The sequence below is a fragment of the Castor canadensis genome, chromosome 6 (assembly GCF_047511655.1).
Source record: "Castor canadensis chromosome 6, mCasCan1.hap1v2, whole genome shotgun sequence".
NCBI lineage: Eukaryota > Metazoa > Chordata > Mammalia > Rodentia > Castoridae > Castor > Castor canadensis.
Genome location: NC_133391.1, coordinates 79,402,342 through 79,429,349, shown reverse-complemented (window position 1 = coordinate 79,429,349; position 27,008 = coordinate 79,402,342). Strand labels below are relative to the sequence as shown.

The 27,008-nt window shown below is 47.6% G+C and overlaps 1 protein-coding gene across 7 annotated transcripts in view; it reads left to right on the top strand.

The window, feature by feature from the left end:
- The window catches only part of Psd2 (pleckstrin and Sec7 domain containing 2), a 71,029-nt gene extending 45,331 nt beyond the window's left edge, over positions 1 to 25,698 (top strand). For 4 of the 7 annotated variants that reach the window (XM_074076879.1, XM_074076883.1, XM_074076881.1 and 1 more), the window contains 11 exons: positions 829 to 909; positions 4,867 to 4,979; positions 5,700 to 5,762; positions 14,640 to 14,728; positions 16,007 to 16,050; positions 17,076 to 17,266; positions 17,435 to 17,505; positions 18,293 to 18,450; positions 19,308 to 19,452; positions 21,475 to 21,618; positions 23,534 to 25,698. In XM_074076879.1, the coding sequence (XP_073932980.1) occupies positions 829 to 909; positions 4,867 to 4,979; positions 5,700 to 5,762; positions 14,640 to 14,728; positions 16,007 to 16,050; positions 17,076 to 17,266; positions 17,435 to 17,505; positions 18,293 to 18,450; positions 19,308 to 19,452; positions 21,475 to 21,618; positions 23,534 to 23,743 (1,309 nt within the window). In that variant the 3' untranslated portion in view covers positions 23,744 to 25,698. Of the gene's footprint in view, positions 1 to 828; positions 910 to 4,866; positions 4,980 to 5,699; positions 5,763 to 14,638; positions 14,729 to 16,006; positions 16,051 to 17,075; positions 17,267 to 17,434; positions 17,506 to 18,292; positions 18,451 to 19,307; positions 19,453 to 21,474; positions 21,619 to 23,533 lie in introns of all 7 variants that reach the window. The other 3 variants (XM_074076882.1, XM_020167930.2, XM_074076885.1) reach the window with 3 other exon arrangements.
- Positions 25,699 to 27,008: the final 1,310 nt, after the last annotated feature.

Here is a 27,008-nt window from a genome sequence, read left to right as displayed (position 1 = left end):
ATTCTTCATTGGCCTCTAGGATAACCCCCCACCTCCCTCTTTGCTGTCTCCCTCCTCTACATCTCTCACTGGGGCTTTCCTCAGACCTACTCCCTTGGGCAGCTGGCCTGACTGCATGGGCTCTGCTTCCACCTCATCAGATTGTTAGGAACCACGTGGAATGGTGACTCTCACAGGGACGTGTTCACCCTGTCCTTGTGCTGAGCTCTAATATCTTCGCCTTTACAGTCATGCCCCATAGCCATTCCACTTCTCTTTCGGATAGTTTCTGTTTCCTAATTCTTCTCCCTATAACTCCTATCACCTGCTTGGATACCTCCTACACTCTCCCAGTGGGTCTCTACTTATCAGGTAGTGTTCTAAAATTCAGATCTGCCAACCTGTTTCAAACCCTGTAGAATCATGTCCTCCCTCTTCTTTTGACCTGTGGGCCCTCTTCCCTGCCTCATCTCTTGCTGCCCAGTTCTTGCTCTCTGCTCTCCAAGGCACTGGCCACATGTCCCTGCAGATGGCTTCTTGGACATGTTATACAGTTTCCTCTGTTGGAAACCCTTAGCACCATTCTACTCCCTACTCCCTTTGCCTGGCTGACTCTTACCTTCCTGAGTTGGCTGAGACATCTCCTCCTCCAGGAAGTCTTCCTGATCTAGCCCAAACTTGATCTGTTAGAGCCTGACTGGCCAGCAGGGGGAGACATCTTAGGAGTTGGGCAGATCTGGACGGATGGGTTAGAGTACCTTGGGGCCCACTCCTCAAGCACCTTCTACTGTTTTGTCATCCTTGGGCTGGACCCTGCTTCTAACTGATATCTCATGCTCTCCCTGGTAGCAACGAGTTCAGCAAGCTGGTCGCCGGGGAGTACCTCAGTTTCTTCGACTTCTCAGGTCTCACTCTGGACAGAGCACTCAGGTCAGTGGGGCTGGGATGGGACAGGGCCTTGTACAGGCAGTACATCTGGATTCTCATCAAAACTTGCTGTGCAACCTTGGGCAAGTCTTTTGACCCCTTTGGTGATGCTGTGAGGAAGGGGCCAGAAGAACAATGGTCCAACAACTCAGCTAGCGTCTGGGGGTGAAAATGCTAAGGATATGGGGGTGGTCATGACTCTAAGAGAGGAGGCGAAGGGCCTGCCTGTATTGGGCACTTCCTCCCTGTCAGATGCCAAAGCTCCTTATACACCTTGCTTACTACAGCCTCACAGTAGTCCATGGAAGGGAGGCACAATCGTTTCTTTTTAAAGTGTAAAGAGCCTTTCCCACAGTCATCTACCATCATAAAGGGGTTTCATCTCAGCTCTTACTGGTGTCTGGACCATTGAGTAGGCCTCAGTGGGACCAGGTGCAGGCTCCAGGGAGTGGAAGGAGTGATGGATACAGCCAGTGTCAGCAGGCTCTGCTGGCAAGGACCAGCTAGGTATGAGGTTTACGGGCTAGACCTAGTCTTAGGAGGGATGGACAGTAGACTCTGAGCTAAGGTAAGTGGTCCACATATGCTATGCCCTTTCACTGTGTCCCATGTGTCTCTTACACTTTAAAAATATGCAATTTGTAGGGTTGGCAGAATGGCTCAAGTGGTAGAGTCTTGCCTAGCAAGTATGATGTCCTGAGTTCAAATCTAAGTACTGCAAAAATAAACAAACAAATAAATAAGTAAACAAAACGACACACCTGTAGTTCTAGCTACTTGAGAGGCTGAGATCAGGAGGATCATTGTTTGAGGCTAGCCTAGGGAAATAATTCATAAGCCCCCATCTCCAAAATAACCAGAGCAAAATGGTCTACAGGTATGGGTCAAGCAGTAGAGCACCTGCTTGCAAGAACAAAGCCCTGAGTTCAAACTGTAGTCGTAACAAAAAAAAAAATGCAACTTGTATTCTTTTTTTTCTGATTCAGTTGGGATATTTTCTGTTGACCTGTTTCCAGTTCATTTGCCTTTTTTCTGTGTCCAATATGCCATTAAATCTTATTTATTGAGTTTTTATTTTCTGTTACCATATTTTTCAGTTCTAGAATTTTTGTTTTATTTAAACTTGTAAAAATGGATTCTAATTCTCTAGAGGAATTCCCCATCTTTTTGCTTATTTTCTATATCTTTCCCTCTTGAACATATTAGTTTAAAGTCCCTGTCTGCTCACTCCAGTATCTGCAGCATCTGAACTATCTCTGTTTCTATTGTCTGTTTTTTTTCTCTTGGTTTTCTGTCATTTGTACTGCCTCTTTATAAGACTAGTGATTTTTTAAAATCAGATGCTGCACACTTTGTATAGAACTGTTTCTACAGAAATGGTTCACCTCATCCTTTGCTAGGCAGTTGGAAGGGAGCATGGGACATGGTCTTAATCCAAACAGAGCTGGGCTGACAAGAGGCAGCACTGAAGCTTGCTATGCTAGCTCAGGGTTTGTGCTGATTGTGAAGAGCCTCAGAGCCTTCCATGATGGGGGGGGGTGGCAGATGTAGTCATTGGGGCCTCTCCTCTTGGTGGGTTCTGAATCCTTGTTTTGTCTTCTCGTTGCAGTAAGACCCCTTCCAACTCCTCTGCTTCTCTGAGGATTTCTGCTTAGCTTGGTAGTCTTCTGACCGTCATAGAATTTGGCAAATATCTGACTGTGTGTTTATAGCTCCTCAAGTCTCCTGGTTTGTTTCTCCAGCCCAGTGAAGCTACCCAGTGTCCTGGCTCTTGCTTGTGCCCTTAGATGGCAATGCCCCTGGAGAAAAGGCAGCTGTAGCTGATCATCCTACCTCTCCTCAGACCTCTCTTCTCCAGGATCCTGGTTCTTGTGGTCTTTGTTGCCTCAATTGTTTCCTGATAGCTTAAGAAAACACATTGTTTTTATTATCTCAGTGGGAGCGTAGGTTTTCTATAAGTTACTCTATCCTGAGTTGAGTCTTGAAGGATGCATAGGAATGAGGAGGATTGGAGGGAAGTGTTCAGTGGGACCAACTCATAATCAGAGGCATAGGTGCTGGACTGGAGAGCCTTGTTCGCTAGACCGATACAGTGGAGCTCAACTGCACAGAAGGTGCTGGGTGTAAAACAGGCATCAGTGTGATGGTAGCCTTTGATCCAGTGGTGTTCAGGCTTCTGAAGAGGGTCAAGTGGGAGAGGACTAGGTCTGAGGATGGGTGGGAGGGGGCTAGAGGGTACAGGTTAGTGTGAGAGGTTGTTCAGAGGATGTAGTAGCAGGACTGCTGGGGCAGAGATGAAAAGAGGGTGGGCAGTGGTGGGGTTGAGCTTGCAGATAGCTGGGAGTGTGGTAGTGGTGGTGCTGGACTGGGGATTGGCGAAGAGCTCTGGGAAAGGGAGTATGGGTGTGGAGCAGGCTCTTAGGTAGGGCTGGCTAAGGCGTGATGAGGGCTGGATTTTAGAAATGAAGTATGAGGAGAAGAGGGAGGGCCAGATGGGGAAGAGGACAGGAAAAGGAGGAAAAACAGATGTCAGGTAGGAGAGTGTTTTTGCGCAGCAGTTGATTGCTTGGGACTGAATTTCAGGAGTGTTCTGGAGTTGGGATGGGATGTATTGGAAGCCTCTAAAGGAGAGAGATGGCCAAGATGTGGCTCCAGGTTCCAGGGGGTCTTAGGAGGCAGACAGGAAGGAGGATAGCAAAGTGGTATTACAGACTTTGGGCCATAGCAAAATTAGGAAAGCACCATCTCGTGAGCCCAGGACAGACAGAGGCCCAAACTGTTTCAGCTTTAAATTTTCCTTCACAAGGGAAGGGGCTCCCAGGCCTCAGGTGAGGAGCCCCAGGGAGGGACTCTGGTCCTGTCTTCCAATCCTTCTGGCTTTGGGAATAGCTGCCAGGTGTCCTTAAGAAGGTGGTGACCTTTGAGTTGGGCCTTGAGGGAGATAAAGAGGTGGAAAGGATGTCCCTGTAGACCCCCAACCTGCTCAGAGGCACAGAGAAGAGGTCCAGGGCAGGATGATGGTCTGGGGAGGCAGCAGCTGGGTGTGAGGTTTGAAGGCCAAGAACAGAGCCAGATAATCAGCAAGGCCCCAGGAAGAAGGTCTGGGGAGTCAGTGACAGGTTTTAAAGCCTGCTCAAAGTTGCTTGTCTAATTTGTTAATTTTTTGGTTTTCTGAGACAGACTCTCACTATGTAGCTCAGGCTGGCTTCCATTTCATGGTCCTCCTGCCTCAGTCTCCAAGGCACTGGGATCTTAGGTGTGCATCACCATGTCTGGCTCTGCCTGTTTATACAGAAAGAGCACTTGGCTTCTGCAGGGAACAGGCACTAGAGAGGGCAGAGGTGCTTGCTGGGAGGCTGTGGCAGGTATACTGGGCATACGATGAGGGTGGTGGAGGAGGAGGAATTGAGATCAAAAGTGAATAATGAGCCATTGGCACTTGGTGGCAGCTCAGACCTGGGGATGGGGAAGAAGTGAGGAAGGCCAGAGCTGAGCCTAGGGCTCAGCTGGTGGCACATGGAGGAGCAGGAGTGACAGGAGGAGCATTGTGAGGGGCAGGGCACAGCTACAGAGGAGGAGTGAGGCGTGGGTACCCACCCGGAGAAGAGCAGATGCTGGCTGTGAGGTGCTGACCTGCCTTTGTTCATCACAATCTGTCTTCTATCTCTTTCCAGAGAAAGGCCCTGGAGGAGGAAGAAGGCTGAAACTCTGAGGCCTGTTAGGGTCCTTGACCTTAGCACTGCAGAGGTCATCCTGAGGCAGGGGTTAGGGGAGGCTGTCTGGGCCTGGAGAGGGTGTCCAGATCCAGATGCTGGCGTGTGGGAGCTCTGGCTTTCTGGAGTAGTTGCTTGTGTGCATGCATGTGTGTGTATGTGTGTGGCAGGGTTTCTCCCCCATTGAGGACCCAGACTAACCTGAACACCTCTGGGAGGCCCTCAGCAGCCTTGAATTGCCTTTCAGAACCTTCCTGAAGGCCTTCCCACTGATGGGGGAGACACAGGAGCGTGAGCGGGTCCTTACACACTTTTCCCGCCGGTACTGCCAGTGCAACCCAGATGACAGCACCTCGGAAGGTAGGACACCTGGCCTGCTCTTCCCTACCCATCTGTCCACCCAGCTGGGCCCAGGACTCCTCCCATTCCTGGCCCACCTTCCAATTCTGTCCTGCAACCAGGCCCAGATGGGCTGTCCTCTCTGGCATACAGCAGGTGCTAGTAACATTGAATGAATAACTGATGGCACATGGAAAGGGCAAAAGAGTCCCAAATGTCCTGTCCATTGCCTTTCCCAGTGCCTGAACATTCTCCACCCTGGAGATTTAGCCCTTTGGGTCATCATGTTTCCCGGTCCCCTGTCACAATGCTGATTCTTGGGTGGTGGAGATCCTCGTGTGGTGGAGGTCTGGGTCAGGGCCCTCTTAGGGGCAGGACTTGTCCTATGGATGGACCTGAGAGTTTTGGAGGAGACATAGGCCAATGCAGGGACATTAACCTGGGGTCCAGCGCCATTGCTGGGTCTGTGATTCAAGGTCTGAATTTGGGACAGAGCAGGCCCAGAATGGTCAGGTTCCCTCTGAGGGATAAGACGCTTTGGCCTGGGACAGGCAAATGACTGATACTGCAGTGGGGTGGCAGGGAGCATCACGAGAGTTCTGGCCCTGAGATGCATGGGGCAGGTGGCTGGCTTCTTTGTCTCCAAGGCCTCCAGGTTGGCTCTACCAGGAGATGGGCGGGCAGCTGGGGGTGGCAATGGATGTGGTCCTCACACTGAGAATACTGTCATCTCTGATTTAGATGGGATTCACACGCTCACCTGTGCCTTGATGCTGCTCAACACAGACCTGCATGGACATGTGAGTTGTGGAGGGAGGGGCCATGTCCTCTCACTGGTCACCTGAGTCCTCCAGGGACTGTCCCTTTACCCAGGCTCCTTCCTGAGACCTCTTGCTCAGAAACAGTGTTTCTTTAGCAGTCCTGGAAGTTGGGCAACTTGGCTTCTTGATTCAGCCGGTCCTGGTTTTGCCCACCTGGGACCTGCCTGGGTCTGGGCCCCCAAGTACATACAGCAGTGAGAACAGCTGAGGCACAGGGGCATTGAGGACACACTGAATAAGATGTGCAAACTCATTGGGTCCATGACCCTCATTGCTAAATGACCCTGTGCTTTTCTCATGCCCAATCCATAAGCCTGAACGTGGTCTTGAAATGCCACACCCAGGCAGGCAGCTGCTGTCAGTCAAGCACAGATCACCCTCAAGAGGCCTCCTCATCCTCTCACTTACCCCTCAGGATGTGGAGGGACAGGTGTGAGGCTAGCCAGTCCAGGCCCCAGGCTGCCTCTAAGTTTCTTAGAGCTCACTAACTCCTCCTTCTCTCCTCGGTTGCTGCGGGCCCCTCTCTGGTCTGTCATACTCTCCCTCCCTCAGGTGGTAAGTGTATCTAGTGGTTTGCATGTCCTGTTTGCCTCAATTCCATCTCCATCCACCCTTTGTGTCCCCATCTGACCCCCCACAACCATTTCCTTTTTACTCATCCTAAACTAGCCAGAGTCCCTCCTGTTGGGTGGGGATATTTCAGTGACTCAGGGACAATAGGCCAGCATGTCTGAGTTATCAGGAAAGTCCAGGCAATATGGGGTGGAAGAAAGAACTGGAATAAATCCATTTCAAATCATACTTTTGTCTCCATATGTTAGCTGCATGACTCTGGGCAAGTCACCAGCCCTCTCTGAGTCTTAAGTTCTCTATCTGTTGGGGCAAACAATGATATCCTGCACAGGGAGGACTGAGAGTAGAAATAGATACAATACCAAATGGATCCTAGTAAGGATTTTATTTTGAATATTATTACATAAGAATAACAAAATTATTCCATGGTTCAAAACTGTAATCCTAGCTACTTGGGAGGTAGAGAGATCTAGAGGATTGTCGTTTAGGGACAGCCAGGCAAATGTTCACGAGACCCCATCTCAACCAATAGTAGGGCACAGTGGCATGTGCTTGTCATCCCAGGTACACGAGGAAGCACAAATAGGATTATGGTCAGGCCAACCTAGACATAAAGTGAGGCCCTATCTCAAAAATAACCAACATGAAAAGGCTTTGGGGGCATAGCTCAAGTGGTACAGCACTTGCCTAGAAAGTACTGAGTTCAACCCCTAGTACCACCAAAAAAAAAAAAAAAAAAAAAGAAAGAGAAAACAATATTCATTGTCAATATTAAAACTTAAATGATGGCCACCCTGAGGGTCCTGGCTGCTGGCCCTTGGAAGTTCGAGGCTGTGGAGGCCACCATCAGATGACAGCTGAGAGAGCTTGGGCTGGACTCATGGGCATACAGGGTACCAGTCTGGGGAGGGCTAGGGCCTCGGTGCTCTTGCCAGGAAGAGTAAATGTGATAGCTTTGGCAAAGTTGGCCTAAGCCTGAGTAAGGGAGAGAAGATGTGTGTATGAGATTAGGTGTTGAGGGCCACCTTTAAAGGGGCACTGAACATGGCCCTCCATGCCCGTCCCTAGCCTTAGTGAATCTGTAGGTAGTGATACCCCGAGCATGGTGGGCCACAGCTGAGGAGAAAATGCATGGCAGATGAGAAGCTGCAGGCCCTCCATACTTGCTGCAGAGACACTGATGAGTCGCGTCTTTCTTGAGGTAGAGTTGCCCAATGACTGGAGCAAGGGTTCTGGGTTGGGGTTCTCTGCATTTTCCACACAGAAGCTGTGTGGTCTGGAGCATCTCTTACTTCACTAAGCCTCCATTTCCCCATTTCCCATCGTATAGTCCTGGCCTGTGAGCTTAACTGAGACAGCACAGGTTGGGTGCTTTCCCCAAGGCCTGGTGGTCACAGTGACTGTGAGCTCTTCAGAGGGCTCCATGCTCGCTTTTGTTCGTCTCGCCTCCTCTTTGCTCCACTCCACAGACAGGGCCTGAGAACCTGCTGGAATCTGGGGACCAGATTCTGCCAGTACCCACAGAAAGAGCTCTGATCAGAGATGGAGACAGGATGGGCCGTCAGAGTGTAGGTGCACTCTTCAGATGGACACAGCCAGATGAGGAAACAGGAAGACTTCCTGTGGGAGGGGTGTATGGACTCCCAAGGTCAGAGGCTCAACAACAACTGCTGAGTGCCTTCCATGTTCCATGACAAAGATAGGAAAGGGAACCCTGCTTTAGGGTGCTTACCTTCTAGTCAGGACACGGAAGATACACAAAGGAACAAATGATCACAAGCAGTGTAGGTCCATGAAGGGAATAAAGAGACATGGTGAGGGTTGGACTGGGGAAGGCCTACAGGGCTGGCCCAGAGACCTGGAGGATCAGCAGGAGCTAGTCATAGAAAGATCTAGAGCAATGTTGTCCAGGCAAGGGGGCCAGGAAGGTTGTTTCTACCTTTTGGCTCTAGTGGATGCTATGAAGATTTGTGTACAAGTTTGTGTTTGCACATCTGTTTCAGTACTTTTGGATCTATAGCTAGGAACGGACTTGCTGGATCATTAAAATAAGTTTTTGAGGATCCACAAAACCATTTCCAAAGTGGCTATTAGTTTGGGTCCAGGTGGTAGATGAGTGATGGTGGCTTGGCAGAGAGGTGACAGTGGAGGGAGGTCTCCTGAGGATGAGTCTGACAGTGGAGTTGGTCAGTGAAGGAGGAGTAAGGGCAACTTCAGTGTCTGGCTGGCAGGGGCTGTTATTTCCTGAGATGGAGAAAACCCTTCTGTGTGTAGGGGAGCATGACTAGGGAGGTAAGACAGTCCCATTTTTGACATGCAACAAGTCAAAATGCATGTCAAAACATGTTGAAGATGGAACATGAAGGAGGTGGTGGGATCAAGGATTCCAGGTGTGGGGTGAGGTGGGGTGGTTGGTCACTGTTATCCTGATGGAACTTAAAGCCATGGGCAGACTGAGTGCCTTGGGGAGAGAGGCAGGCTCATGGTCAAGTCCTGGCTCCCAGCATTATTAGAGGCAAGCAGAGGACCAGGAGAGATTGTCAGGCAACTGCAGAGGTCAGAGGAAAACCAGAGTGTGCAGTGTCTCAGAACTGAGAAAAGAAAGTGTATTAAGAAGGGAGGGGTTCACAATGGGGGGGCAATGTTAAGAGACAATGATGATGTCTACCTTGGATGCTGAGGCTTAAGGAAAAGCAAAAGATGTGTGTGCCCATGTCAGAAGACGGAGAACAAACATTCTTCGGAGCCTGGAGGTCTCGATGCACATTCAATCATAGTCGTGGATGTAAAATGGGACCAGTTAACATGACTATGTATTTTCCAAGTTTCTGCCTTTGATTGTACTTAGATCCAGGCACAGTGTAAGAAACTAGACAGATTTTATTGGGGCTGGCTTTTTCTAAGCAAATATGACAGAAGCAGAAAGGGGAAAGAAAGTGTTTGTAGCAGGTAGTTAATGATGGGGCCTGAACTCTAAATGGGATAAAAAGAGGTAGTGAGGAAACACTTGGATCTCAACAGAGGGTCAAAGGATTGCTGGAATGAGTGTTCTAGAGAAAGCTGAGCTAGAAGGATAGAACATGAGTTGGGAGGTACACTGGATGGGTCATTGGAGGTCTGGAATGTCAGGTCAGCAAATGATCCTGGGATGCACTGGAAGGGCAGGATGCCAGAGAATGGCAATTTTCAGCCTCTAAACTGGTGATGATGGCAGCTTCAGTTAAAATTGGAGATGGGGCCAGGAGCTGGTGCCTCATGCCTGTAATCCTAGCTACTCAAGAAACAGAGATCAGAAGGATTGTGGTTTGAACCCAGCCCAGGCAAATAGTTCGAGAGACCCTATCTTGAAAAAACCCATCTCAAAAATAGGGCTGGTGGAATGGCTCAAAGTGTAGGCCCTGAGTTTAAACCCTAGAACTACAAAACAAAAAAATTGGAGATGGGTCAAGGAGAGACATCCAAGAGGTATTTTGGGCTGGGCGTGGTGGTGCACACCTGTAATCCCAAACTACCTGGGAGGCAGACCCCGAAGATTGTGAGTTTGAGTCCAACCTGAGCAAAGTTAGGGAGATTCTACTTCAAAAAAACAAGATTGAAAAAAAAATGGTGGGGGAGGGTGTGACTCAAGTGGTACAAGGCTTGCCCAGCATATGCAAGGCCTTGATTCAATCTCTAGTACTGCCAAAAAAAAAAAAAAAGAAAAAAAAGATACTTCTGGTGTTCAGACTCCAGCATTAGTTAATGAACTGGATTTTGGATTTTGGGGTGAAAGGGTGAACTGCTGGTTCACCCTCCTTGAGAAGGAGGTGGAGGAGGCAGAAAGACAGGAGGCAGAGTGGGTGGGTGGGAGAGGTGCTCCAGGAAAGGCATTGCTGAACAAGGATGAACTCTTTTTGGGAGCACCTTGATGTCCCCCAGCCCGTGGGTTGTTTGAAGAGGGACAATGAGTTGCTGGTAGGCTGGGACGGGGCAGGACGTGCAGGACTTGAGGGACAGATGTGGGGTTTGTCTGCTGTCCTGAGGGCCGGGAGGAGTTCACCATTCTCGGTGAACAAAGAATGTCACCATTCTTTGTTCACCATTCTCGGTGAACAAAGAATGTCACCATTCTTGGGTGACAGAGCCTCACCCAAGAACCTTAAGGGCAGACCAAGTGTAATTAAGGTTCAGTCAGGACTGCAAATGGTGCCCAGAGGACTTTTGTTCTGTTTTTCCTGCCCCTAAGGAGGACAGCTGCTTTCTTCATTCTTTGCCAGCTTCATCCTCCTTCTGGAGTAAGCCTTGAAGAGGCCATGATTATTCTGACCCCAAGACTGCATGGAGAGATGGGAAAGGCCTGGTTTCTGTAGGGTCAAAGGCCAGTTTCACTTCCTGAACAGTGGCTCAGGCAGTACTCCAGCCCCATTCAGCCTCCAGTCTGGGAAGGGAGGTGGTCACCTGGCCTGCGAGGGCCAGGGCAGAGCCTTGGGGTAGGGCTGTGGGCAGATCAGCTGTGACTTGTTTCTTCTGGGGGATAGATGCTGGAGGGAGAAGTCCAAGAGCCTGGGGCAGAATGGGAGTGAGGGCGGCATTGGGAGTCTAGGGCCCCAAATCATCCTTCCTGGGCATGAAACGATCAGGAAATATATACATATTTAGTACAGGTCCTTTTGCCTGGTTGCCTATTCTTATTACTGAGTTCTAAAGCAGATAACTTACGCAAGTATGTTTTTTGAAATTTGTTGAGCATTGCTTTGGGTCTAGAGGGAGAGCAATGTTAGTAAACTTTTCATGTGACTGAAAGTACATTCTGTAGTTTTTGGTGACAATGTTCTACCTGTGCCAATAAAGCCAAGTCTTTTGTGTTGTAAAAATTTTCCCTATCCTTATTGATTTATTGTGGCAAAATACAAATAGCATAGAACTTACTATTCTAACCGTTTGGAAGTGTACAATTCAGTGGCATTAAGTATGTTCCTAATGATGTGCAAACATCACCACTATCTAGTTTCTGAACCTATTCATCTACCCTAAAAGAAGGTTCCTACCCACCAGCTGTCACTCCCAATCACCTCCTCTGCTCAGCCCCTGTAAAATGCTGATCTGCTCTTTTGTCTTTACAGACTTGTCTATTGCAGAGATCTCATATAGATGGAATCATATAATATCTGTCCTTCTGTGCCTGGCTTATTTCTCTTGATATAATGTTTTCAAGGTTCACCTGTATTGTAGCATGTAGCAGTACCCCATCTTTTTTATGGCCGAATAGTATTCCATTGCATGGATATGCCACATATGACATGTATGGATATGTTCATGTACATTTGAGCTCTTTCCATCTTTTGATTGTTTATGGATGTGGTGCTATGAAAATTTATGTACAAGTTTTGTCTGAATATCTGTTTTCAGTTCTTTTGGGTATATACCTAGGGCAGATTTGCTAGGTTATATGATAATTCTACATTAAGTGTTTTTTGTGGGGCAGTATGAGGGTTAGAACTCAGAGCCATGCACTTGCTAGTCTGGCACTCTACCACTTGGGCCCCATCTCTAGCCCATATATTGATAGGTTTTTGTATGTTGTACTACCCTGGAATTCCTAAAATGCGTTCCAGTTGGCCAGTGTGTAATCCTTTCAGCATGCTGCTGGAGTTGATTTGCTAGTACTTTTTTGAGGATTTTTGCATCTATAATTATGAGAATTTTTGATGTTTAGTTTCCCTTATGATGTTTTTGGTATCAGGGTGATGCTGGTCTTCTAGAATGAGTTAGAGAGGGGTCCCTCTCTTTAATTTTTTGGGGAGAATTTTGGAAGGACTGGTGTTAATTTTTCTTTAAATGTTCTTTAACATTTACCATGAAAGCTGGCTGGCCTTTGGCTTTTCTTTGTGAGGTTTTGATTTTTTTTTCCCCCCAGTGGTACTGGGGTTTGAACTCAGGGCCTTGTGCTTGCTAGGCAGTTGCTCTACAGCTTGAGCCACTTGCCAGCCTGAGGTTTTGATTATTGATTCAATCTGTCTCTCTTTTAATGGCAGTACTGGGGTTTGAACTCAGGGCTTTGAATTGCTGGGCACGTACTCTACCGCTTGAGCCATGCCTCCAGCCCTGATCATTCTCTTTACCTGTTACAAGTCTATTCAGATTTTCTATTTCTTTTTGAGCTAGTTTTTATAGTGTGTGTTTCTAAGAATTTTCCATTTTGGCTGGTGGAGTGGCTCAAGTGGTAAGAACGCATGCTGAGTAAGCATGAGGCTCTTGAGTTCAAACCCCAGTGCTGCCCCACAAAAAGAAAAAGACAGAATTTGTCCATTTCATCTAATTTTTTTGGCACATAATTGTGGTTCTTGCTGATTTTTTTTGCCTTCCTGACCTTTCTTAAGACACTCTAATTCCACCCACTGCCCTCTCAACTTACATGCTTCTCTGGGCTTTCATCTGGGGGTAATTTTCCTTCCAATTGAAGAACTCCCTTTAGTATTTTCTTTATTTCAGTTCTTTTGTTGAAGTATGACTGGGATGTTTCCCGGGGCCTCCTGTCCTGGGTGGGCCCTGAACTCCAGTTTTTGTTCTCTAGCGCCATGGGACCCACTCAGTTGCTCAGGTTTTGGGCTGTGCCTCAGGACCAAAGCTGCCCCTTTCCATCTTCCCTCCTCTGCAGGATCTTCAGCTTTGAATTCCTCCCTACTTTTATATTTCTCCAGTGTCTTCATACAGATGTTTCATTGTTCCTTTGCAACAAGAGAGGTCTGTCATTACTAGGATTAGAAAACCTTGTCTGGTTTTCCTAATGAATGGCTGGAAATTTTCAGTGTGTGTAACTCAAAGACAATATTGCCCTTTTGTATCTTCTATTATGGATGCACATGCAATGCTATATGCTTATGTACACACAGAGAAAAAAAATATGGAAATATACAAAACAAATGTAGATCAAGGCCCAGATAAGATCTTTTCTCCTCAAACCTTTGGAAAAGGTCTAGAAAGTTCTTGTTTGTCAGCTACTTATAAAGCCTTACACCAATTGGTCATGCCTGGAATCCCAGTGAGGAAGGAGGCTTGTGAGCTCAAGGCCAGCATGGGCCATATAGTGAGTTCTAGACCAGCCTGGACTACATAATGAGACCCTGTCTTAAAAAAAAAAAAAAAAAAACCCAAAAACCAAAAAACCTTATATCATTGTTTTCCAAGTTACTTCTGTGGTGTATGAATGGCCCTCATGATGTTAATGGATGCTCTTTGCTAAAATGGTGCCAAAGTCAATCAGTTTGGGAAAGCATGTGGAATCCTCTCAGAGAATCCCAGCACACACAAGCATGTTAAAGTCTCTGAGATGTGTAAATAGATTTATTTGATTATAATTTTTTTTTTGAGAGACCAGGGTTCTGCAGTTAAGTCTGGGGAGATACTGCCTTATGACAAACCCAAATCCCTAAAACCTCACAAAGATGAAGGCCACCCAGTGCTTCCTCTGGTGTGGACGTACCAGGGAGAATCTGAAAGTGTGACTCAGGTGGTGGGCTTGGAGGGTTTGGGCCCATCTACTGCTCAGTAGTTAACACAGGCAGAACTCGGGGGCACAGCTCCTTGTTTGTGCCTCCAGGAATGAAACCATCTGCTCAGGTTTTTTTTTGTATCAGTCAGCTCAGCATGGGGCACCAGTGTGTGCTGGTGGAAACTGATTTTTGGTCTCATAAAGGCCAAATTCTCCTGTACTTCATCTACCTCTTGGAGGTCTTGCTGCCTCTCTGTGCAGGGTGAGGCAGTTGTGGCGGAATACACAGAGCTTCTGCTCAGGAGCCGAGAAGCCTGGGTTTAAGTCCTGGTGCTGAGTGACCTTGGCAGAGCTAACCATGGAGGAGCGGGTGAGATCATTGGCTTTGATGTCAGACACACTTGGCCCTTCCACCTCCCTGCTGTGTGACCATGGGCACATCACTCACCTCTCTGCACCTCATTTCCTTATCCTGTTGTGAGAAGGAAATAAGTAATGCATGTCAAGTACAACACCTGGAACTGAGTAGGTGTCCAGCAAACGTCAACTATCCCAATGCTTCATCCAAACCCGGCTTCTTCATCTGAATTTGAAGAGAACCCCAACCTTTCATAATGCTTGAGAATCAAATAGAATCTTCACTGTGAACGAGAGTTCTTATCAACTCTTAGAGACAAAGAAAAGTTAGGGAAGTTTTACTTTTATTACCACCCTTGATGCTGCCTCATCTTTTCTGGCTAGGCAAGGTAGGACAGGGCGTGGGACCACATCAGTCTCCTTTCCTGCTCTCAGAAAGAACCATTTCTCCATTACAGAACATTGGCAAGAAGATGTCCTGCCAGCAATTCATTGCCAACCTGGATCAGCTGAATGATGGTCAAGACTTTGCCAAAGACCTGCTGAAGGTATTACCTGCTAAGGGTCCCCATTACCTTCAGCCATTCCCTATGGGGTGGAAAGAAGTCTCTGCCCCACTAAATCTTGAAGTTCCAAGCCCTTAATACTGAGGGAGGGGCTGCAATGACTTTGGGACAGAGTTGGAGATCATCCAGCTCAATATGACCATTATGTGTTCCCTGAGTTAGCCAGAGGGGTGGACTGTGTGAGATTTGTTAGTGCTCCAATTGTCATCATTGCTATCACAGTAATAATCATCACCAGCAATTGTCACAGCTGTCCCCAGTCACTACCTCCTCTACTACCACTGCTACCACCACCACCACCATAATCATCACCACAGGGAAAAGCCAACTCCTTCTTCCAACACCACCAGGAATGAAAGGAATCTGTTTTCATTTGAGGCTGAAATCCAGGATGGATTTCTGGCCTTTCTAGTCAGGGTCATTCATCTTAGAGAAAGAAGAAAAAACTGGTACCAAGGTCACTCAGCACCACAACTTGAAAAAAGAACATCATGAGTTCTTTTTTAGATAGTGAATTTTAGCAACCTGTTGGTGCCAGGAAGGGAGTTTAATGGTGTGTCTGGAGGTAAATATGTACAATTATTAAATGTCAATTAAAAATAAACTAAAAAAGAGAACATTGTCTTCACCTCTATTTTTACCATAATTATTCTTCATCATCCAGAAACACTTGTTGCAAAACATACCTATGAGATCCAACCATCACCCATCTATTCACTTCTCCCCATCTACTCATTCGTCTTTCTACCCACTTCTCCACCCACCCACTCATTTCCAGATCCATCCATGCATGCATCTGTCCACTTAGCCACTTAATCACTCACCTACTCTTACACCACCCACTCGCCCATCACCCACAATACACCAAACACTCTTTCATATACCAGCCACTCACCCATTCACCCATACACTTACTCACCCGTGTTCTCATCCATCCATCCAACCACCCATTCATCCATCCATCCTGTTGAGCACTTACAGTATGTGGACTTCTAGATTATACCTTGAAGAGTCAGTGGTGAGCAAGATAGACAACTCCCAACCTTGTGAAGTTTATAGTCTCCTGGGGGAACAGACAATAAATGACTGAATAACTAAACACCACCCATCTATTCATCCACCTATCCAATCATTTATTCATCCAACAAACAAGTATGAAGCAAACACCCCCTTTACCCCATTAGCTACAAAGGTGCTCCCTCACTACACCCACATTGCTGGAGGTGGATGGGGAACTCTTCTCTCTTTTCCCTCTCCCAGACCCTATACAACTCCATCAAGAATGAAAAGCTGGAATGGGCCATGTGAGTAGTGCTCATGGGCACAGGTGTGGGGAGACTGTGTCACTGGAAGAGGGAGTGGCTGGGGGGTGCAAGTTAGTCACGCTGACCACTCTCCATGGTGCTGATTTCCCCAACCCAGGGCCATGATGACCCCTGTCCAGCTTGCCAACAACCGTCGTTGAATTTCCCTTTGGGTTCATTTTCTGACTTGATTAAAAGTGTGCAGTGTTTACATTGCTATGGAGCAGATTGAACTGAGTATTTAGTTCTAGGATGTTCACTTAGGATATTGCCAAAGTCCCACCAATGATGGCTCTTTCCCCTTTGGGAAAGGCAGGAGACACAAGTCCCACACAACCCTGAGAACGTAAGCATGTTTAGGTGGTGACTGCTTTTAGCAGTAGGGGGGTGGCTGGCCCCTAACTTCTTCCCTTGTGAAGGCTGTGAGACTTAGAGGGATGCAGCCATTTGGAAAGTGAGTGGAGATCTTACTGATTGAGAGACTGTGAGAGGAGCTGGGGGAGCCCCTCCCTGCTGTGCTTCCCAGGTCAGCCTGTGTCTTTGGGTCTGTATAGAGGGTCAGGCTCAGGTACCCCAACCCCATTGGGGAAAGCTGGCAGTCTTTTTCCAGGGCTCCCATGGTGGACCCGGCCCTCCGTGGCCTGGCTCTCAGGGGCCTTACTCACTGGTTTGCTCTCTACCCGCGTGTTGGTGTGTTTTCTGCAGTGATTTCAGTCTGCCATGGGTCTAGGCTCTGTGGATTGGAGAGAGGAGAAAGAAGACTGGGAAGGGGACTTGGAGATAGTGAAGGCTACAAGTTTGGGATTAGCTTAGAGGCCCCAAACCAAATATCAGAGGTTAGGGGTCAGAACCGAAGGCTGAGGGGGAGGGGTCAGAGATCTGAATTTATTCTCTTTATCTCTGCCTCTCATGGTTGCCCTTCCTCTCCAGCCCTGTTTCCCAGAGGGGTGGCTGGTGGGAGAGGCCATGGCAAAATGGTGCTGAGACCTCCCTGGAGGTGGTGCTCAGGCCTGGTACCTTCCTAGTGATGAGGATGAGCTAAGGAAATCTCTGTCTGAGCTGGTGGATGACAAGTTTGGGACAGGCACGAAGAAGGTGACACGGATCCTGGATGGTGGCAACCCCTTCCTGGATGTCCCGCAGGCTCTCAGCGCCACCACCTACAAGCATGGTGTGCTGACTCGGAAGACCCACGCAGACATGGATGGCAAGAGAAGTGGGTGTCAGGCTGGGGAAGGGGAATGGGAGGGATGCTAGCTCATGAGGGCCCGCCCTTTGGCCACTCGTTTGAGGATGCACACGCAGGTGGACATGAAGGGGGAGGCAGGGTAGGAAATACTGGAGTACGTAGTTGTGGCCACACTACCCATGCCCCCCTCCTCAGCACCCCGTGGGAGGCGAGGCTGGAAGAAATTCTACGCCGTGCTCAAAGGGACCATCCTGTACCTACAGAAGGTGAGAGACTGCCCCAGAATCCTTACCTAAGAAGGACCTAAGCTTTGTCTTACCCAGTCCCTGCTCATGCTGCCCAGAGGCTCCTGGGAAAGACCTTAGGGGGAACTGAGTCCTTCTTCTATCAGAGGTCTGATTCATGCTCACTCTTGGAAGTTTGGGGGAGGGGGTCTTTGAAATGCCTTGTCACTCAGTGGATACCCAGTGTCATGTCTCTGGGTTAGACCAGGGTGCAAAGGAGGGGACCTGAACTGCTTCTTCTCTCCTCCTCCTCCTCTTCCTCCTCTTTACCTCCTCCTCCTTCTCCTTCTCCTCTTCTTCTCCTTTTTCCTTTCCTCCTTAAAGGCTGCTTTCCTCCTCCTCCTCCTCTTCCTCCTCCTCCTCCTCTTCCTCTGTGCTGAGGTTTGAACCCAGGGCCTGTGTTTGCCAGGCAGATATTCTACCACTTGAGTCACACCCCTAGCCCAGCCCTTGTGTTGTAGGTAATCTTTCGAATAGGGTCTTGTGTTTATGCCCGGGTCAGCCTGGACCAAGCTTCCTATTTATACTTTCCACGTAGCTGGGATGACAGGTGCATACCACCATGCCCAGCTTTTTATTGGTTAAGATGGGGTTTCAAAACTTTTCTCCTGGGCTGGCTTCCAACCTCCATCCACCTGATCTCTACCTCTTGAGGAGCTAGGATTACAGACCTGAGCCACCCTGCTCCACTCGGAGTGATTCTTGTCAAGGTAGAATATGTGAGGCAGTAAACTAGAGCCTGGCAATGACAGAGCACCTCCCAACCCAGGACGAATACAGGCCTGACAAGGCTCTGTCAGAGGGAGACTTAAAGAATGCCATTCGTGTGCATCATGCTCTGGCCACTAGAGCTTCAGACTACAGCAAGAAGTCCAACGTGCTCAAGCTGAAGACAGCCGACTGGAGGGTCTTCCTCTTCCAGGCACCGTAAGTGGCACTGGAGCCCCTCATTTCCATGTGGACTTACGGCCTGCAGTACCAACCTACACGAGCCACTCTTCTGCTGTCTCAGGGTAGACGCTCAGCTTTCTGTGCACATCAGCTACAGAATGAGTGTGTCTGCTTGACACAGACTAATAGCTGCTTCGAGTCCTCCAAAGCAGTGGTTCTCAAAGTGTGGTCCCCTCAGCATTACCTAGAAACTGGCCCCAACTTAGACCCATGGATCAGTAAGGCTGTGCCTTACCAAAGCCAGCAGGGGCTGCTGGTGTATGCTGAGGTCCCTGAAGGACAGGGCTGACAGAATCTTTAGGAATCATCCTTGATTCTAAATTTAGGAGAAAGTGGGAAAGACCCCCTACAGCTGACCTGTAAGGCCTTCCTTCCATTCTATTGTACCCCATCCTTCGTAACTTGAGATTGGGATTTTCATGTGTCAGATGAGCTGCAAAGGACCTGGGGACCAGAGTGTAAGTGCTGAGTGGGTGTCAGGAGAAGGACAGAGGTTGTGGAGGGACCACCACTTGCTCACTGCCGCTGTTGAGCCTCTGAGCTCATGGGCTCCAGGGCTGTTAGCTCAGGGGCATTAGTTCTAGGCCTGGGCAGGATCATTTTCAATGAAAGTTTAGGCATACCTGGGAGCTGAGACAAAAGAGGGCTCCCTGCATGTCTCTGACCAGGCCCATTTAATCACCCGCCCACTCACTCTCCCTCCCTACTTTCCTGTCTATATAAAGGTATTAGGGCCTTTTCTGTGCCAGGCCTATGCTGGGTGCAGGGGGGACTTAGATAGAAAGTCCTATTGTGAGAAGCCAGCACCCTGCCTTCTCGTCTCCTGTCCCTAGGAGCAAGGAAGAAATGCTGTCTTGGATCCTGAGGATCAACCTTGTGGCTGCCATTTTCTCAGCCCCAGCTTTCCCAGCAGCTGTCAGCTCCATGAAGAAGTTCTGTCGGCCCCTTTTACCTTCCTGCACCACTCGCCTCTGCCAGGTATGCGCTCTTCGGATCATGGTGCCACCTTCCTAAGCTTCTGCCCCAGCTCAGTCCCCCATTCTTCACCCCCTCCCCAGCTCCTTTTTTTAGGGCCTGTTTCTGGGCTGAGGGACACCATAGCAGATATTCTTTCCCATTCCACCCCTCACTCCATGTATAAAAGGGAAGGCCGAGGCCACACATCACATACTACACTGAGGCCGGGCTGTGCTGTGTTGGGCAGCACAGGCAAACTTTTCTGCCAATGGCGTTGCATCTCTGTGGATGTGATTGTGAGTCTGTGGCATTGTGTGAGTCTGGGCATGAATATGAGAGGATGTGTGTGCTACAGGGAGTTAGGGACAGGTGAGACTTGGCTGACCCTTTATCCAGTGCTCTTTTTTAAAAAAATTATTATTGACGCAAATTAATTGCACAAATTACTGGAATTCATTGTGATATTCCCATACATGCATACAACATGCACCAGTCATGTCCATCTACCCTTCCCATTCTCTAGTAATCCCTCTTCTACTTTCAGGTCACCTTTTTAATACTATTGTTTAGTTTCCACACATGAGAACATGTGATAGTTGTCTTTCTGTGTCTGGCTTATTTGGCTTAACATGATGTCCTCCAGTTCCATCCGTTTTGCTGCAAATGGGATTACATTCTTCATTATGGCTGAGTTAATACCCCATTGTGTATATAAACCCCATTTTCTTTATCCATTCATTTGTTGATGGGCACCTAGGCTGATCCCATAGCTATTGTGAATAGTGCAGCAATAAACATGGGTGTGCAGGTGTCCTTATTGTATGTTGACTTACTTTTCTTTAGATGTATACTCAGGAGTTGTATAGTGGGATCATAAGGTAATTTTGATTTTAGTTTTTGAGGATCCTCCATACTGATTTCCATGGTGGGCTCATTAATTTACATTTCCACCAGCAGTGTATAAGGTACAAGGGTCTCCCTTTTCTCCACATCCTCACTAGCATTTGGAAATACTGGGGTGGAGCCCAGGGTCTTGTACTTGCTAGGCAGGCATTCCAGCACTCGAGCACACCCCCAGCCCTCACTAGCACTTGTTATTACTTGTTATTTTGTGATAACACCCAGTGCTCTTTTGATGTCCTCACATGTTTTATTTGTAAACCTACAAAAATCCCATCTCATCAATACTCAAGGTTTTTAGGGTAATTTTGGAGAGGAGAAGATAAATGGTGGCCTTGAGAGGCAGAGGACCCAGAAGTTCCAAACTTCCTTTCTTTTTTGGCTGTTGACCACTTTCCTATTGGAACCTTGTCTTTCTATGGAGCTCCAGGGACTTCTGTGTCTGCCTGGAGCCCCCATGTGTGTACACACAGTAAACACAGAAAAACCATGTACATGTACACACCACATAGGTACACATATGCACAAGTGCACACATACAGTGTAATCACACATACCTACCTGCCCCATATGTGTGTCCTCAGATACATGTATGTGCACACTGCTCTAAGGGGCCTGACTGTACTGCAGTGGGTTGGATGCATGTACCCTTGTCTGTCAATGATGGTGTGCCAGTCTATCTGTAGATGTGATCTTGGATATGTGACTGCCATGTGTATCTGAGAATGAATGTGTCATATGGAGCCAGGGATAACTGCAGCCAGGATGCCCCTCAGCCTGGTGTGTTTGTGTGCACATGTGACTTCCTATGAACTGGGGGTATGTTTGGGGAGTGTGTGTCTGTGTCACAGAGTGTGTGTGGGCAGATATGCATACATATGACAGTCTCTTACCTCCTGAATCTAGTGGACATTAAGAGGGATCAGTGTGCATGTCCCTTGCCCCTGGGAGCAAAGGGAGAAAGGAGAAAGGTGGGAGGATCACCCACTTGGGGTCCACAGCCTGGTTCTACCACCATGGATTTGGGAACACTGGCCAGGCTCAATTTACCTTTGGTGAAGAAGCTCCTGGTGGGATGGGGTTAGACCCACCCCCGTGACATCCCAAGAGTCAGGCCTCACAGTCCAGGACTTGTCTTTGCAGGAGGAGCAGCTTCGGTCTCATGAGAATAAGTTGAGGCAGGTGGCTGCAGAGCTGGCTGAGCACAGGTGTCATCCAGTGGAGAGGGGCCTCAAGTCTAAGGAGGTAGAGGAGTACCGGCTGAAGGAACACTATCTCACGTTCGAGGTGGGCCTTGGGCAGAAGAATGGTCGAGTGTGGGTGTAGGGACACAGGAGGAGACCATCTCCCACCCTCCCCTCCCAACCCACCATCCTTCCACAGCAGGGGCTCCTAGTTTGGGAGTTCCTCATACTAGGAGCTCCCCTGAGACAGGTGTAATCTAATCATGAGCTATGGCCTCCTCTTGGCCAGTCTGGCTACCAAATGCTAACTAATCAATCTCACCCTCACCTGGATTCCTTCCCCACCCCCACCTCCAAGACAGGCCCAGCTTCTCTCTCTCTCTCTCTCTCTCTTTTTGGTGGCACTGGGGTTTGAACTCAGATCCTCACGCTTGCTAGGCAGGAACCAATTGAGCCACTCTACCAGCCCTAGGCCCAGCTTCTCTAGAAGCTTTTACAACCAGCTCACAAAACTCTCAAGCCATGTCCACCTGACTTCTTCTGCCCCTGGCCTGATTTTTCTCTTACACATATATTTATCAAGCAGAATAACTTAATCTGCCCTTCTATGCTGCCATCTTTCTGTCTCATCTCTCTTGCCCACTCACTACCCTGATTCTACACAACACTCTGCAGAGGGGGCTGACCAAGTGTCACTTTTATTGGGTGAAGGCTGGGAAGGTCAGGTTAGGGAAGAAAGGCAGGAAGCACTTGTCCATTTTGGACTGCCCTGCAGATGAGGATGGGCAGACAGACAGAAAGGCCGAGACTGAGCCAGGAAGTCTCCAGAGCAGGAGGGGCAGGCATCACTAAACTGTCTCTAGATTTCCACATTGACTTTCTATGGAGGTGTAGAGGAGAATTACTTTTGGAATTCTTCTCAAATCTACTCTGCAATGTGAAAATAACAATGGGAAAAGCTATAGTGGATTGCCCTCTTTCTAAGTGCTAGACCTAGTTTTCTTCACTTCTATTGCATTGACTGAGTTCATCCTCATATTAAGTCTGTGAAAGGGTTCTGTTGCTATCCCCGTTTTGCATATGGGGAAATTGAGGCTCCAAGAGGTCAGAGAACTTGCCTGAAGTAATACAGCAGGATCCAGAATCCTAATTCAATGATTGACTACCGCTTCAGTGCTCTGGTCTTTTCCAGTCTCACCTGGCTTGATGGAGGGGTGGGGACGAGGTGAATCCTGGTCGATAGACCTGAGAGAGAATGGGTTCCCTGACAGTCCCTGATCCTTCCAGGACACCAGCCTCTCATGACTGTGGTTAGGGCCTCAAGTTCAAGACTCAGAAATGGCTAAATCTCCCTTCTAACACCAATTTTAATCCCTTTAATATTTTATAAATGTACCTATTTCTCTGTGCCCTCACCAACATTGTCAAATGTTTTAAACTTCACTAATTTGATAGTTTTAACAATTGGTGTCTCATTACTATTTTAATTAGATTTAACATTTTTAATGTAGTGGTAAAGAATATAACAAAATTTATCATCTTGGGGATTGAGGGGAGTTGGTCCAAACAATGCATACGCATGTGAGTAAGTGTAAAAATGATAAAAAAAATCATCTTAATTTGAAATGTATAGTTGAGCAGTAAATCTACTCACATTGCTGTACAACCAACCTTCAGACTTTATTTCCAAAACTGAAACTCTGTAGCCATTAAATAATAGTACTCTATCCTTTGATGTACAGAAGTTTCAAATATCAATGACTTTTGTTGCTTGTGCCTTCGGTGTAATATCCAAGAAACCATTGACAATTATCTGGATATTTTGAATTACTAGTGAAATTTATATGGCTGTCCCTTGTCTATTTTTATTGTATAGTTTTTTTCCTTTTTATTGATTTGTGAGTGCTCTCTGCATACTAAGGAAATCAGTCTCTTCTTATATAAGACACAAATACTTTTTCCCACTTTGTTGTGTATTTTTTGACCTTGTTTTTGACTTTTCTCTGTCCTTTCCCCAGAAAAGCCGTTATGAGACCTATATCCACCTCCTGGCTGTGAAAATCAAAGTGGGATCAGATGATCTGGAGCGGATTGAGGCTCGGCTGGCCACTCTGGAAGGGGATGACCCTTCTCTCCGGAAGACACACTCCAGCCCCGCACTCAGCCAGGGTCATGGGCCTGTGACTGGCAGCAAAGCCACAAAGGATGCCACTGGGCCTGACACTTAGCTGGTTTGGACGTATAGGCCCTGGAGGCAGGCAAATGATCATTGAGGGGTCAGTGAGCACAATTCCAGCCAGGTGCTGCTTGTAATAAGCTCCAGGCAGCTGATGGCGACCAGAGGGCTGTGGAGGGTACTATGGGCCAAGGAGATGGAGATGTGTCATACATGGTGTTGGTCTTCTTACAGTCCGAGCCATCTCTGGTCTTGACCCTCTCACTTTGTAGGCCAGGGTGTGTGCTCTAGCACCTCTACACTGGAGAAGGTGGGAGTCATTGCTTTCCCAGGTCCATTTCTCCTCATCAAGCTGTTTCATCACCCCAGTGTTTGTGAGGGCAGGTCTGGACTCCATGTTTCAGCTTGAATCCCCTCCCTTTCTCTTCCTTCTTCTGAACTGACCAGCAGCAGGTCTGTGGACCACCAGCACCGTCCTTTCCTCCTTCCTCCCAGCAACCTCTGCGACAGGCCCAGTTCTCCTGCCTCCTATCGCAATAATCTGGGGCCAGGCCTGCCTCCACTCAGTGCCAAGCTGACTCCACTCATGTGCATCCACCTCTCCTTCCGTCCCATGGAGGCCTCCATGGCCTCTTTTTTATACAGACATAAATGTATATGTATATATATATAACATATATATATATATATATATATATATATATATATATATATATATATATATGAAACTGCTGTAAAGGTGGTTTTGGAACTGTTAGCAGTTAGAGGATGAAATCAGATGAAGGGAAAGCCTATTTTGGAGCTCCGTCTGTTAGTAAGGAGGTCTGCCATGGGGCTCTTGTGACTTGACACTCTGGGAGGGAAGATGGAGATAGTGTTGAACTCTTCTTCCCCTTCCTTTTTCCTTTTCAGGCCAAATGGAAACTCACAACTGCTCTTCCAGTTGATGCCTTTGGACTAAATGTGTGTGCCACCCCTGCTGTCCCAAGAATGTCCTGGGGGGTGAATGGGATGTGACTACAGCTCTGTTTGTACTTGGGGCTTCATGTAGGTGCTGCCAGGTCTCTGAGTGCCAGGGGTGGCCTCTTTACAGACCTACTGGCACAGGAATAAAGACACTTCACCTTGCAGAGAGCCACCTGTCAACAAACCCAAAGCCGTGGTAGAGGAAGTCCATGGAAGCCATTAATTCTTGGTCTTGAGGAAAGGTGGAATGACAAATTGCTGATTGTTGATATTTCTTATCAGAAAAGCTCAGCTAAGAACATATCTGGGAAGAACAGAGACATTTGTTACATGCCCATCACAGATTGGTATTCCTCAGACCAACAAGTGGGTGGGGTTGTCAACAGCTCTGATGGGCCAATCCTTCCTATTGTTTAAATAGATTACTGTAGTTTGGCCAGTAATTTGACCTCTGTGGAGCAATTTGACCTCTGTGGTAATGTATTTAGTTAATAAAGTAAGCCAGCCTTGCCACTAAGCACCTAACATTTACAAGCCCACTCAAATTTGATGCAGGGATGTGTGAGGATGTGGAGAAATGTAATGATTTAAATCCAGATTATTTAAGTTGGATCAGCTGAAGTGTATTTTGTAACCAAACCATCCAGCCCCTTTGTTTTGCTCAGGGGAAGTAAATGTTCATTTAAATGAAATTAAAAAGGCAGTGTAAGAGCCTAAGAATGCTCTCTGTACTTTCTCCGTGCTGCCTCAAAGGTCCTGTGATTTTTGGATCAGCGCCCCATCCTCCACTTCATGAGGTGGTGATGACAGCAGAGGAGTGGGCTCCGTCAGCCTCAGACAGATGTGCTTCCCCGAGCACTAGTTGTGCCTCCCATCAGTAAAGACATTTTTATTTAGTTTTCTTTCTCAATTGTATAATTATTTATTTGTAAATTATATACATGTACTACTGTACTAAAATATTATGTACATTACAAAACATACACAAAAATAGAAATTTAAAAAAGATGAGATGAAAATAAATGTAAATCAAAGTTCTAATATTTCCTCCCTCATTCTAAAGGACCATCATGCTTCCAGCCCTCCTACTCCCCTCTCCCCAACCTCTGCCACTAATGTGCTCATTTCTAGCCAAATCCAGGGCCAGGTGGTTTACACCATCTGGTGGTCCAAGGAAGTCCCCCCCTCACCTCACCTTGGGTGTTGGGGAAGGGATATTGCTCAGGGACTCCTGAGGGCTGACCCTTGCTGACAGTCTTTTGTGTCTCCTTCACCTCTTATTTAGTGAAGTCAACTGTGTGCTATAAACTGTGCTGGGTGCTGGGGACAGTGTGGTGAGCAAAGTTAAGCCAGTTCCCTGTGCTCATGGAGCTTGCAGTGCAGTGGGGGAGAGCGGGGCAGACAGTTACCATTGCCATTTAGGACCCTGGGAAGGACCGGGAGAAAAGTCAAAAGTGACTTGGAAGATGGAAGAAATTTGGGGAGTCAGGAAGAAAACTGACCCAGGAAACCGCTTGAATGTCCTGTGTTTCAGGTGACAGGGTGGTAGAAGCAAAACTGGTTACCAGGAGTGTGATGCTTCCTGAAAGGCCACACTGAAGATTCCCTAAGTAAGAAATTTGAGAGGCAAAGTAGGGAAGGGACCTCTCTGGTAAAATGTGCTCCCAGGTCTCAGCCACACCTGTGTATTGCATGGTTGGATGAGATGATGAGAAAAAAGCCAAGGAATTATTTTAGGTTCTGGCCTTAGACTCTTGGCAGGTAGCTTGGAATCCCGAACAGATAATGAAGGTACCAAATGAGGTCGTGCACCGGTCAATGAGTTCACCAAGAAGTCACTCAGTTAATTGGGGAGCCATATAGAGATGGGTGAGTTCAAGTCATACAGTTGGTTTCTGACTGAAATTTAGAAGATGACAACCCAGAACTCTTTGAAGGGTCAAATGAGGACACTTAGCTGGGTCATGATAAGGTCAATAAGTTCATGAAGAAGTCATACGTAGGTAATTTGGGATCTCCTAGAAGTCAGAGTTCACATAGAAGGATTACTTGCCCTCAGGCAAATTTAAAGCCAACTTCAAATTCAAAGAGTGTAGAGAGGTCCAGATGAGCTCATCTGATGGGGCCCAGGACAGCTTGTGCAGCATTCAGTTTATTAATTTTCCTTTGTTTCTTTGTAATGGGTGCTTCCCCAAGCACCCCATAATGAATACAATGACTTTAGTCCTTCCTATACTTTTCTCCATCACCTCCCTCTCATCCAGTTCTTGCCACGCTGTGTGATTCCAATGTGCAAGGTTCAGGATACTGTGAACAGCACCATCAAGGTAGCCACCAAGGTAGGCAAGCCA